The sequence below is a fragment of the Sorex fumeus genome, unplaced genomic scaffold, assembly GCF_029834395.1.
Source record: "Sorex fumeus unplaced genomic scaffold, SorFum_2.1 ptg000075l, whole genome shotgun sequence".
In the NCBI taxonomy this organism is placed as follows: domain Eukaryota; kingdom Metazoa; phylum Chordata; class Mammalia; order Eulipotyphla; family Soricidae; genus Sorex; species Sorex fumeus.
In genome coordinates this window covers 23,098,065-23,112,107 of record NW_026606132.1, presented here as the reverse complement: position 1 = coordinate 23,112,107, position 14,043 = coordinate 23,098,065, and the positions used below count along the sequence as shown (strand labels likewise).

The following is a 14,043-nucleotide window of genomic DNA, read 5'->3' as shown; positions in this document are numbered from 1 at the left end:
CGCATGCACACACACAGTGCATTCATCCAGTTACAAAGTCAAACCAAATTCTATAGAACTGGCCTTTGAAAGTAACATGGAAATATATAGGTAAAGGTTCTTGAGCACATGGGTGGTGCTAAGGTAAGTAAAACTATGCCCTAAAATCATGAATCTCAGTTGAAAAAGAATGTGGCAGGTCAGAGGGAAGAACAATGGACCAAAGGTGATAGAAATTGAGATGGTGTGGTTTGTCATGGGCAGTGTGCTGGTATGCAGTATCTTTGTATATCAATGTCAGAAATTTGAAAACTATTGTAAACCTATTAACCCCCACTATAATAAAAAAGAAACAAAAGTATCCCCAAACTTAAAATTGAAAGCAATAACAATTGGCCTCAACATACTGTTGGAAAATAATTTCCACCCCTCTTGTGATGACATTCTCTACTCTGCTTGGGAAAGAAAGAATTATTCACAGAGAATTTTTCCAGAGACTGGGCAGAGAGGCCTAGAAGGAAACCCTGTTACCCAAATCCTTTGGTGGGATTCATTACTCAACTGCTCACCAGGAGGCAGAGGTAATGATCTCTGGTTCTGAAAAAAAATGTGTGTGCCTCTAGTGTAATTCAAAAGGAAAGACTTTTCTATCTGCCAAAGTGCCGATGTTGCCCATATAATGCTGTAATTCACTGCAAGAACAGCCCTTTTGTATTTTCACTGAAGGATGAAAGATTTGACTCCCCCCCCCCCAAAAAAAAACCCAAAAAACACTGCACTTTCCTTGGTGTCCGGGTAATAACCAATTTATGGGGACATGCATGCAAACATTAGTGTCCGCTGTGAAGCCCTGGAAATGATGCATACAATTCAGGGCTTGATTCCCAACTCTGAATTCTGCTGGTTGAACTAAAATAGCTCTTTTTTCTTAGAACTTCTTTTCTTTTGAAAATCATCAGCCGAGGCTTATGGTACTGGTCAATAGAGAGTGACAGAATTAAAGCCACATAAGTGGCTGCAATTCCAACCCACTAAGGGCAATGGTGGGTAAGAGTTGAGAAATCTGCAACCACAATTGACAGTCTGATTCAACAAGTTAAGGGCATAAGCTCTGGTGATACCGATTGCCCAGTATCAGACATTGTCTGCTGTTCTCTGCATGTGTTAGAATATCTTTGTTTAACCAGTCAGATCTTATTCTCTCACTTGTAAATTGGAGATGAGGATAGCAAGTAAGGGTAATTATGAGGATAAAATAAGAAAATGCACTCCACTCAACGACTTCCCAAAGCACAGTAATTATAGTAATAATACTAATAAGTTGCAACTGACTATAGTAACTAGTACTGTATTTCCTGTTAAGTCTCTTCTGATGACTGGAAAACAGGTGTGAAAAGAGTCATTCAGGGGTCTGCCCAGGGTAGGAGGTACAACTTCCAGAAAATTGGGCAGCTATCTATCAGCTATCTCAAACTCAGAGAGGTGAGGAGCGGAAAGGCATGTTCTTTCACTTTAATATCATAATCTGGGGTATTTTATGGGGTTGTACCCAATCTTAGCATCAATTATTATCCAGTACATTTGAGGGATGCAAACCGGAATAAAAGACAAGATCTCTAGACTTCCTACATGTGGTAATACATCATTTGAACCTGGAGGGAAGGGGAGTGGTCCCCAGGGGATGTCACTTGCTTCACAGGGATGAATAAGACATGAGGCATTGCTAGTCCGCTTGCTACAATTCCAGCTTTCCATAGCAGGAAACTGACAGCTCAGGGAATCACATAGCAATTAATATCCATCTGTTGGGGAAATAGTCCATGCAAGTTATAGATGAAAAATGCTCTCAAATACTGGACATTTTTATTTTGTTTGGGGGGCCACACCAGAATATGCTCAGGGCTTACTCTTGACTCTGTTCTCAGGGGACCACATATGGTACTGGGTATTAAAACCAAGTCAACTGCATGTAAGGCAAACATGTAAGTCCTTATACTTTTTTTTTCTGGCCTGGAATATAGTTTTGGACTTTTCTAGGCATCTATTTTGCTGCGTGCGTGTGTCGTGTGTGTGTGCACGTGTGTGTGTGTCCATGCACGTACATACACATGCAGGGTGGGGGTTCGGAAGGTACTGTCTGGCGACTCCCCCCATTTTACCCACCTCTGGAGTGGCCACACGAGGTGGTGGCTCATTGGCTTCGCTGTCCGTGGTGCTGCTCTCTGTATCAGAATCGGATTCTGAGCTGCTCTCCGACTCGCTGGAACTGCCTGCTCCCCCCATACCTTGCACTGCAGGTGGGGGAGGTGGCGAACCCAAGAGTGTGCTGAAAGAGATGGGACATTTCCGTTAGTTCCGCTGGTCTCAGCAGCTGGAAGAGTTCCTTTCAGCAGAAGGATTTAGCACCTGTGTGATCAGACCAAGGGGAGTCTTCTGGCCTGTTGCATAGTGGAAACCTGAGGAGGCCCAGCGAGCCACCCTTAGTTACAGGCTTTCCGAGAAGGTCTGCACTCCAGTCCCTTGGGCCCCAGGACACCATCTTCTCTATCTGCCACACATCCCTCATAATGAGCTTCCTGCCTTGCAGACAGAGATAGGACAGCTGTTTCGGAGTCTAACGACCCTCCCTCTGTCCCACTCCTTGTGATTTTTCACTTTCTACTATCCATTCTATCTGAAGACACACGAGATGGTCAATGCACCAAGAAGATGGGAGCTGACACCTCACTTAACTGGAGGCCACTGAGGCCCACGAGGAGAACCAAGAACAGTTCCTTGAGAAAACAGGGGGTGTGTTCCACATTGACCCAGCACTGGGGTGACTGCCACACATGGCAGGTATCAAATGGCAGTAAATGCTTCCTTGGTTGCATTTTTTTTTCTTTGTGGGCCACACCTGGCGATGCTCAGGGGTTACTCCTGGCTCATGCACTCAGGAATTGCTCCTGACGGTGCTCGGGGGACCATATGGGATGCTGGGAATCGAACCTGTGTCGGCCATGTTGGCTGCGTACAAGGCAAACGCCCTACCCACTGTGCTATAGCTCCAGCCCCTCCCACAAGAATTTTTGTAGCCTCTTTATGTACTTTACAGGAGGTGAGATCATAAAGAAGCAGCAATCTTGAAGGGTGGATTTTAAATTTGTAAAGCTGATGAAGCAAGCCTTTGAAAATCGACCCCACTACTCTGCTTTTATTGATAATCAATCTGCTTCCTTACTGATCACTTGCTCTCTGTGCTCCATAACAAATCAACTGCAGCTTCCTCTCGGCACCCTCAAGTAGGTCCCTATCTTTCTGTTCTTTAGCTTGTGCCTCTTTGGCCTTAACTTTGCTCTGCTTTTACCCAGAAATGGGGCTGGAAATTCAGAGGAGGGGTCTTACCAGCCCAGATCTGGACTTGGAATTAACTTTAATGCCAGGGCAGGTCTAGAGTCACACAACCGCCACACTAGGTTGGCCCCCTCCAGAGTTGGTCTGAGTCTCCTGCTTTGACCTCTTGGCTCCTGGCCTTTGTCTCTCCATCTGCTGTCAGGAAGCCCAGTCCCTGTCCTGAATACCACCTAGCTTTATGGCTCACCTTAAACTGGAGAGCCTAGCTTACTGGCTCACCTAGTACTGCTCGTGTTCTTGTGGCCAAGGTTCTAGGAGCATGGACCATGGCTCCGTGGCTGCTCCCAGTGCACACCCCCTACAGAGTGTCTTACCCCCCAGACCCACCTTTCTGGCTCAGCAGAAGCCAGACTCCATTGCTGTCTAGGAGTGTCGGGATCCCTTTCAAGCCAGCATGGGCTCCTCATCAGTCACCAGCCACTGCAGACAACCTTTTCACTGCATATGCCTTAGGTCCCTAGAGACTGCCCCTTTAATCTCTTGTGGAATTATTTTCTTTCAGATAGCAAAAGCTCATTTTTAAATGCTGTCTGCTAAGTTAATGCTATCTGCAAGTACAGTCCTCAGCCAGACTCACCAAGCAATTAGGGGAAGCAGAAGAAACACGGAGCAGGTACTGTGTGTGTGTCTCTCTCTACCTCCAATAGTGGGGACAGACAGCTACAACTTACTGCCCTAATTTCGATGTGTGTGCTTGTGTGTGTGTGTGTTTCTGTGCCTGTATCTACCTTGTAACAGTGGGCACAGTTAGCTACAACTTACTGTCCTAGTTTCCATGCGTGTATGTGTGTGTGTGTGTGTGTGTGTGTGTCTGTCTATCTCCCAACAGTAGGGACAGCTAGCTAAAACATACTGCCCTAATTTTGATGTGTGTGTGTCTGTGTGTCTGTGTATTTATGTGCCTGGGTCTACCTTGCAACAGTGGGGACAGGTAGCTACAACTTACTGCCCTAGCTTCCACGCGTGTGTGTGTTTCTGTGTCAGTGTCTATTTCACAACAGAGGGAACAGGTAGCTACAATTTCCTGCCCTAGTTTCCGTGTGTGTGTGTGTGTATGTGTGTGCGCGTGTGTGTTTCTGTGTCAGTGTCTACCTCACAACAGTGTGAACAGGTAGTTACAACTTCCTGCCCTAGTTTCCATGCATTCCTTTGCAGATCTTGCCTTTATAGTCAGTAATGACTCCATATTTATGCAAAGTACCCTCCAAATTGAATCAATTGTTTCTGTCTTTGGTTACTAAATAAAGAATGGGGGCACATATTTAAACGAGACTAATCCAGCGACTAGGCTAACTTGGCCTCCATTCCCCACAACTGAAGATTCAAATACAGTACACAACATTTGCAGTACTGAGGCTCAGGGCTGGTAAACTGAGAGACAAGATCTAACTTGCACCCACATTTCTTATTTTCAAGTGAAATGCCTATTTCCTACTATTTCCTATAGCCAATTTCCTATCCTTGCTTTAATTTCTGACTTTTCACGTGACACCAATCATCCTGACATTACGAAACTTAAACACAGAATAGATCTGTAGCACTGTCCTCCCATTGTTCATCAATTTGTTCCAGCGGGCACCAGTAATGTCTCCATCGTGAGACTTGTTGTTACTGGTGTTGGCATATCAAATACGACATGGGGAGCTTGCCAGGCTCTGCCATGCGAACAGGATACTCTCAGTAGCTTGCTGGGATCTCTGAGAGGGATGGAGGAATTGAACCCGGGTCGGCCACATACAAGGCAAATGGCCTGACTGCTGTGCAGGCCTGCTGGGAGGACTCCAGTCCTCCCCCTACCCCCCACGAGGATAGATCTACTTTAGAATATTTTTTGCCATGAGATACAGTTACAAAGGTTTCATAATTGAGTTTCAATCATACAATGATCAAACACTCATCCCTCCACCTGTGTACATTTTCCACCAACAATATCCCCAGTATCCCTCCGCCACTCCCACCCCACCCTACCCCCTGCCTCTATGGCAGGCACCTTCCTTCTTACTCTCTCTCTATATATATTTTTGGGCATTATGGTTTGCAATCCAGATACTGAGAGTCTATCATATTTGGTCCTTTATCTACTTTAAGCACATATCTCCCATCCAGTTCTATCCCTCCAACCATCATTGACTTAGTGATCCCTTCTCTATCCCTACTGCCTTCTTCCCAGCTCACAGATATTCAATAAACAAACAAACAAGTAATTTTAAATGAAATACCAAAAATATTTTAAAATATAAAATAAATGGATATTTATTATAAAAAAAGAAAAAGAAATGCACTTTACAGGGAAGAAGATAGTTCCAGATCCTCACCGTGTGTGGGGCATGATGCGTTTCTAGATTCTCCATAGATACAACTGTCTAGTTTCTGGCTTGAATTAATGGTTACTTATTTATTTCAATAATCACTGTCCGTCACTGTCCTCCCGTTGTTCATCGATTTGCTCGAGCGGGCCCAGTAACATCTCCATTGGAGACTTTGTTGTTACTGTGTTTGGCATATCCAATACATCATGAGTAGCTTGCCAGGCTCTACTGTGCGGGCGAGATACTCTTGGTAGCTTGCCGAGCTCTCCGAGAGGGGCGGAGGAATCGAACTCGGGTTGGCCATGTTGGCTGCATGCAAGGCAAATGCCCTACCACTGTGCTATCGCTCCAGCCCATTTTAATAATTATTTTAGATATTTTTTAAAAGAATATTTTTGCCTAGCATTACTTTTTACTAATTTTTGAGCAATTTCTGCTTTTATAAATGGTCTCTCAAGACTCAATGCACTGGGATGATAAACATAAAGCACAGAGGTTGCATCTACCTACTTAAATCATCTTAGGTGAATGAAAATAAAAACTTGAAGAACTTAGTCAGAATCTTGGATTTGTTGCAGGAAGAAAAGAGGATCCTAGTACTGTATACTGGGGGAAACAGTGACTGAAACCTAAACCTTCCAGAAGGCATGGAGGCCTTTGATACAAAAGGCCCATCTCAGGAGCCCAGAAAGCAATTGAGATGCAGAATTCCAAGCCCAAGCTCTCAGGAATTCCCAGAGGAGGGGCACATGCTGAGGCTACAATGGGAACTCAATAATAGTACACCCCCCATGTGCAACTCCTTTCCCATGTAAAGCTCCATCAACCTCTATTGTTGTAAAGAATTTGAATCAAGGGGAAGTATGGAAAATATCCACACTGAATCTTTCCCAAAATGCTATTCTAGCCTCGCTCCATTCTGGAGAAGATCGTGTTCTTTCTCTGCTGTCTTTTTAATTGAATCACAGTGAGATAGACCCCTAAAAAGCTGTTCATGATTTGGTTTCAGTCATACAGTGTTCTAATACCCATCCCTCTACCAGTGCACATTTCTCAACATCAGTGCCCCGGTTTCCCTCCCATCAACCCCTACAGCCACCCTTGCCTCTATGGGAGGTGCTTTTCTTCTATTTCTCTCTGTCTGTCTCTCTGTCTTTGTCTCTGTCTATCTGTCTCTTTCTCTCTATCTCCTTTATGACATTGTGATTTGCAATACAGATACTGAAAGGCTATCAGGAATATCCTTTTACCTACTTTTAACACTCAATTCTTATCCAGCATGATCATTTCTAGCTATTATTGTCATACTGGTTCCTTCTCTATCTTACCTACCCTCTATCTCACACACACTTGTGGTTGATTCCAACCATTGACCAGTCGTCCTAGCCCCTGTTTTCCCTGGCCATTGATATATACCACAAATGAATGCAGCCATTCTATATCTGTCCCTCTTTTTCTGACTCACTTAACTCAGCATGATACTCTCCATGTCCATCCATTTATAGGTAAATTTCATGACTTCATTTTCCTAACAGCTGCATAATATTTCATTGTACAGATGTGCCATCGTTTCTTTATCCATTCGTCTGTTCTTGGGCACTCAGGTTGTTTCCAGATTTTGGCTATTGTGAATAGTGCTGTGTTTTCTCTTGAGTATTATCTGAATCTACCTATTTCCTTTTATTTCCCCAGTGACCTTGTTTGATTTCACTATTTGTCTCTCCTAAAATTCTTCTTTGTGATGGAAAGGCTCTGGGCCAGAAAGCCTGGGTCAGATGTAGGATTGACTTCCCCATCACCACCCTGTAAATATCAATTCTCATGGCAGGAATCCTACTACTCTGCTGGGCGGGATCAAGTCTACCACAGTTTTACAAATAGGTATTCCTTATTCAATGCCTTTGATGTGAACAGCAACTTTAGCATTCAATATTTTCCCTGTAAGGGGTGTTTTGCTGAATATAACATCTGTATCAAGCCTCAGCAGGATCTGTGGAAGCATCCTGTAATAAAACTTATTTCTGTCACAATATTCATAGTATCAGAAATAAATAATGACTTTCAGTAAATATCTGAAATAAATGTTAGTTTGGGTTTTATCATCAAATGTGATTTCCTCAAATGTCAAAAAACAGGTTTCTCAGATTTTTTTTAAATTTCCAAATTGTGAATAAGACCTTGTCAGTGTGCATAGAAAGGCAAGAAAAAAAGAGGACTATAACTATGTAAATAAATGTAGATACACACATACATAGATACAAAATAGACTATTTCAAATATAAAAGTCATCCTGCCTGAGACCCATTAAATTGAATGCTGGAATTACCTTCCTTAAGGCCTCTCCTAGGCAAATCTATTCTACCTCACAGCTAAATGCTATTGTATCCCCAGGGTAAGTTGTGTTCTCTGAGGGACCCCCTGACCAGCCAGCATTGGCAATAAGCACTTAGAGAAACCAATACAGAGACAAGAAGCACATCTGCTTTTCAGAGCTACTTGGGAATAAGAGGTAAGGTGAACCTGGGCCTAAGAGAGAGCACGGCAAGTAAGGTGCTTGCCTTGTGTGCAGTCCATCGGGGGGGGGGGTGTAGGTGTTTTTCTTACATGCAGTCCACAGGGTTTGTTCTGGGCACTGTATAATGGGCCCCCAAGCAATGCCAGCTGTGGTTACTGAATGCAGAGCCAGAAGTAAGCCTTAAGCACTGCTAGGTATGGCTCCCCAAAAGGAAAAAGGTGAAGTTGAATTCAACAAGCACAACATGAGACCTTACACTAAACAAAAAGGACCCGGGTGTCTTCAGGAGGAAAAATTCCTGCTCCAGATGGTTGCATAATTGGGAACTGAGAGAAGTCAGCATTTGTGGGAGGGAACAGCAATTGTTTAGAATTGAACCTAAATGCCCTCCCCAGCACTTCTTATGTGCCTACTGTTTCTCTAGCATAAATCATTCCCTGGAACCTCCTGGGTTTGCTGGACAGATAGGCTGGATTCATCCTGCTGAGTGCCAGGCAGAGATCTTTTTTTATACTTTTATTCATGCATTTTATTTTTTATTTTTTTAAATTTTATTGAATCACCGTGAGATAGTTACAAGCTTCATGTTTGAGTCACAATCACACAATGATCGAACACCCATCCCTTCACCAGTGCACATTCCCCACCACCAATATCCCCGGTATACCTCCCTTTCCCACCCTCCCCCTGTCTCCATGGCAGACATGATACCCCATAATCTCTCTACTTTGGGGCATTATGGTTTGCAATACAGACCCTGAGAGGTTATCATGTTTGGTTCTTTATTTATTTTCTGCACACATCTCCCATCCTGACCGATTACTCCAGCCATCTTTTTCTTAGTGATCCCTTCTCTATTCCAGCTGCCTTCTCCCCTTTGCTCATGAGGCAGGATTCCAGCTATGGAGCAATCATCTGTCCCATGTATCTACTATCATTAGGAGTCAGCTTCATGTTATGTTGTTTTATACTCCACAAATGAGTGCAGTAATTCTATGTCTATCCCTCTCTTTCTGACTCATTTCACTTAGCATGATACTCTCCATGTCTATCCATTTATAAGCAAAATTCATGACTTCATCTCTCCTGACAGCTGCATAGTATTCCATTGTGTAGATGTACCAAAGTTTCTTTAACCAGTCATCTGTTCTAGGGCACTTGGGTTGTTTTCAGATTTTGGCTATTGTGAACAATGCTGCAATGAACATATAGGTACAGATGTCATTTCTACTGTGCTTTTTTGAATCCTCAGGATATATTCCCAGAAGTGGTATTGTGGGGTCATATGGAAGCTCAATTTCTAGTTTTTGAAGTACTGTCCATATTGTTTTCCAGAAAGACCAGCCATAGATCTTAACCTGTCCCTCACTTCCTGGGAGCTCCCTCCTCACCCAGCTGGGTAGTAGTACACGGGGGGGGGGGGGGAGTCATACAAAACCAAATCATTACTTCACAAGCAGGTTAAATCTCACCATCAGAGAGATTAGCCTTGGATCATACTCTTGTCTAGAATCTGTGTAACTTTCAAGTTGACAAATCACAGTGTCTCCCATTCCTCCTTGAAATCCTTTTCCTGTTCAGCTAGTTAACCCACCCCTCACTTCTGCTACATTTATTTTAATATGTCGATAATTTATTTTCCAAGTGTACACACTTGATTCTGCCTAGGAGATGAAGGATTAATGTGCAATTTCCACATTCTTCACTCACCAAACTGTATTAGAATTATTTCCCATGCACCATTTACTCTCATATTTTAATTGACTACTTTGAAAAAGAATTCTGGTGGTTAATACAAAGATGATGTCATGTTAAAAACATTAATATTTAATGTATTAAACCATCACACCAAGTCAGTAAATATTAAAAGGGTACCTTGTGACTTTATCCCTAATGTAATACGATTTCTTGATGGCTCCATGCTTATAACAACTTTAAAATCAATGACTCCACCTTGCTAAAGATCACATTTTGCTTCTGCATTTATTATCATGCACAGTATATATTGAGGGGAGCAAAACCTTATTTTTAATCCCAACTCCACAGAGATGGTGTTGTAAGAAAGCGGACAAAGAATAGGCCAATGGGTAAGAAGTCTAGGAACATTCAAGAAGGCTTCTCCAGAGAGGACTGGGAAACATTTGAGAGCTCCTGGGAAAACATGAGTTTTCCATGGTAATATGAATATTTCCATCTTTAGATTAGTTTCTACTTATACTGATGGGGTCTACCCAAAATGAGGTCCTGAGCTTATGACACCACAGCAAGAGAGTCTAGAAGTCAATGAAGGAACTGGGACCATTCTGGACCACTTGGGGGCCAGAAGTATGGTGGCTTGTATGATGTTAGCATTATAAAGTCTGGAGATCTGTTCTCTGGTGGTCATGATTGCTGTTTGAGTAGCTAGGACCAAAAAGTTAAACAACTTATCGAAAGATTATATCACAACAGTTGGAAAGATATAAAAAAATAAGGAAATATGGTGGGAGGATCTCTATTGTGGGTCTGAGATGGAGCTATATATGTTGTATTCCAGTTCAGGTGTATAATCTTACAACACTCAAGTGTGTAGGGATTTTTAAGCAAGTACTGCTTCTCTGCCTTAGAAATGTGTGTGAGGAAACATTTTCACAGTCAAGACTGCTTTGTAAGGCTGGTCTGAGATGACCTTTTCCTGGCAATACTTTGCCAATCCTCTGGGAACCTTAGAGGATTAAAGTTGCATTTCTGTGGGACTATTTTAGAAATCAGACTTTTCACTAATTCAGATTAACAGCCTCTAGAAAGCCAAACATCTGCATCATTGCTGTCTGACTCAAATTCTAATTTAACTGTAAATTCCTTTCTCAGGAGATAAATAGGGATGATGAATTGGCCATTCTGCTCAATCAAGCTGTGTGGGCATCCAAAAGAAAGGTTCAAGAATGGGTAATGGCTTTGTGGTGGGAAACCTAGACGGGGAGGAGATCACCAGTAAGTCCACAGGATGCTGAATCTAATTAAGGCACAGGCCTTTACAAGAACATATAGCATGAACTGTTTGCTGGAGAGAGTCCTGTAGTAAACTATTATCTTCACTGAGACTTGTATGGATTTTTTTTTCTTTTTGGGTCACACCCAGCAATGCACAGGGGTTACTCCTGGCTCTGCACTCAGAAATTACTCCTGGAGCTGCTCAGGGGATCATATGGGATGCTGGGAGTCGAACCCGGGTTGGCCGCGTGCAAGGCAAACACCCTACCTACTGTGCTATCACTCCAACCCCTGAGACGTGTATGGATTTTACCAGCATGATTCTACACCGTTTTATAGAGACTGAATATTTATCTGGAAAAGAATATGAAATGCCTCCATATTCAATTGAATTAAGTTGTTAAGGGACGGTTCTGGCCAGAAGAGTCAATATTTATAGCTGATCTTCGTGATAATCCTAATTTTCCTCTCTGAACTCTGGGTTACAGAAGGTGTGATCCATTGGCTTGAGGCCATTAGGTCACTAGAGACAGGAGCTCTGAAAGCCAAACCTCGCCCAGTCCAAGGGTGTGGGGAAATTCACTTCTGAGTCAGCACTTTTGAAATATTCTCCCCTACCCCAGAAAACACACTTATCCCATTTCCTCAAGAGAATGTGTATGTAGAAACATATTACACACAAAGCAGATTAAAAACAGACTTGTTCTAATGGAAACAGGGTATAGAGTGAAAAGTAGGGGAAATTATCCTCACTTAGTTCATCCTTCTTCCTAGAATAGCCCCTGATCAGTTTGAGAAGTCTTTTGTGGGGGTGGGGGCACACCCAAGAATTCTCAGGGCTTTCTCCGAACACAGAGATAACTCCTGGGAGTGCTTGGGGAACCATATGGGGTGTCAGGGCTCAGGTCCAGGTCAGCCCTGACACCCCATATGGAAATGAAAGTACTTCATATCCTAATTTCATTACAAGCAACTCAAAATCAATTGTGTGCTTTTAATTCTATGGATGAACACATACTAAGTCATTGTCCAGTTTTTATCTAGGCCACATCCTGACTTCCAAAAGATAATCCTCAATGTGTAGAAATTGGGTATTCTTTCCTTTCCGTTTGAATCTGTAGTTTGAAAGGGAGAGCCTCCAATTTACTTGCAAAGAATGTAAAAGGAGAACTCACTAATACATTTATTTTTGATTTTTTGGTGGCTACCATCATGCTTTGTTTAAAGCCACGACTGAAGAGATCAATGCTTGGAAGAATAATGACTCCAAGATGCCCAGGTCCTAGTGCCTGGAGTCTCTAAATATGCCACCTCATATTGCAAGATATGCCTCAATTCAATCAAATCTTTTTATTTAGAGAAAGTTACTTAGAGAAATGTGAGGAAAGTTAAAGAGACACCTATATGTATAAGAGAGAACATGGGCTTCTCCAGAGTGGAAAGAACCTACTGTGCGATTTTAGACTAGGTGCCAACTCTAAAGGCTGTGGTTTCCCCATCTGTGAAATGGAGCTCATCTATCACATAGGTTTGTAAAAGGCAGGAGTAAAGTAAATTAGGTGAAAGCAGTCTTGTTAACTAATGCTCCCCGAACCCTAATGTGATACGATTCTCCTGAATATCTCACTAGCATGTAGAATCCAGCGAGATGAGCCAGAACTAGGTCCTTAGGTCTGTGTTTCACTTGTTTCTGGGTGATGCAGATACTCCTGGGTGGCGGACCAAATTGCAAGTCGCAAGGCTGAAACCTTCATAAGGCTATATAAAGTAAAAAGTAAAGTAAAGGCCCTCCCGTTGATCATCGATTTGCTCGAGCGGGCCCAGTAACGTCTCCATTGGAGACTTTGTTGTTACTGTGTCTGGCATATCAAATTCTCTCAGTAGCTTGCCGGGCTCTCCGAGAGGGGCGGAGGAATCGAACTCGGGTCGGCCATGTTGGCTGCGTGCAAGGCAAACGCCCTACCGCTGTGCTATCGTTCCAGCGGTATTGGGGGGGCAAATGGCACAAGATGGGGTGTGTTTTTCTTTGAATTGAATCACTGAAATTCAAAGTTAAAAAGTTATTCATGATTGAGTTTTAGTCATACAATATTCTAACATCAAACCCTCCATCAGTGACCACTTTTCTCTACCAATGTCCCCAGTTTCCCTCCCACTATATCACTGTATCACTGTCATCCTGTTGTTCATCAATTGCCTCGAGCAGGCACCAGAAACATTTCCTTCGTCCTAGTCCTGAGATTTTAGAAAGTGCACATTCGAGGTTCATTCAGGGTCAGGAGAATGAGACCCAACATTGTCACTGGTTTTTGGCATATTGAATACGCCACGGGGAGTTTGCCAGACTCTGCCGTGTGGGCAGGATACTTTTGGTAGCCTGCCAGGTTCTCCAGAGTAAGAACTAGATAATAAGATGTTGCTTCCAGGATCTGGGTTTTATAGTCTCTGGGTCTTGGCCGTTGATGGGATTACATGGCGCCAGGGCAGTTGGTGGGTGTAACGTCTACATACTGGAAGATGGGGGATCTGGGTGGAAGAGGCCCAGTTCCAATCCGAGCAGACTTAGAGATTTACACCCCGGTTCCCACACACCTGGGTTCCTCTGCCAGTGTCTTCATGAATGAGGCTCATCTGAACGTGTGGAGAGTGGTCCTAAGCATGGCTGTGGCTGGAACCAGAGGTCTTTAACTGCCGGGGCTCTGCTCAGGGTAGGGAGGGAAACTCAAACCACCCTCCTCCAAGGGGCCCCGGTGAAGATAGCCAGGCATGTTGAAGGAGACTCTGCACTGTTCACTTCTGGGAGCTGGGTTTTATAGTCTCTGGGTCTTGGCCTTGATAGGATTACACAGCGCCTGGGGCAGTTGGTGGGTGTAA

At 43.3% G+C, this 14,043-nt stretch overlaps 1 protein-coding gene across 3 annotated transcripts in view; it reads right to left on the bottom strand.

The window, feature by feature from the left end:
• The window catches only part of AFF2 (ALF transcription elongation factor 2), a 563,946-nt gene that overhangs the window by 44,115 nt on the left and 505,788 nt on the right, over positions 1 to 14,043 (bottom strand). For all 3 annotated transcript variants that reach the window (XM_056130207.1, XM_056130208.1, XM_056130209.1), the window contains one exon: positions 2,143 to 2,305. In XM_056130207.1, the coding sequence (XP_055986182.1) occupies positions 2,143 to 2,305 (163 nt within the window). The remainder of the gene's footprint in view (positions 1 to 2,142; positions 2,306 to 14,043) is intronic.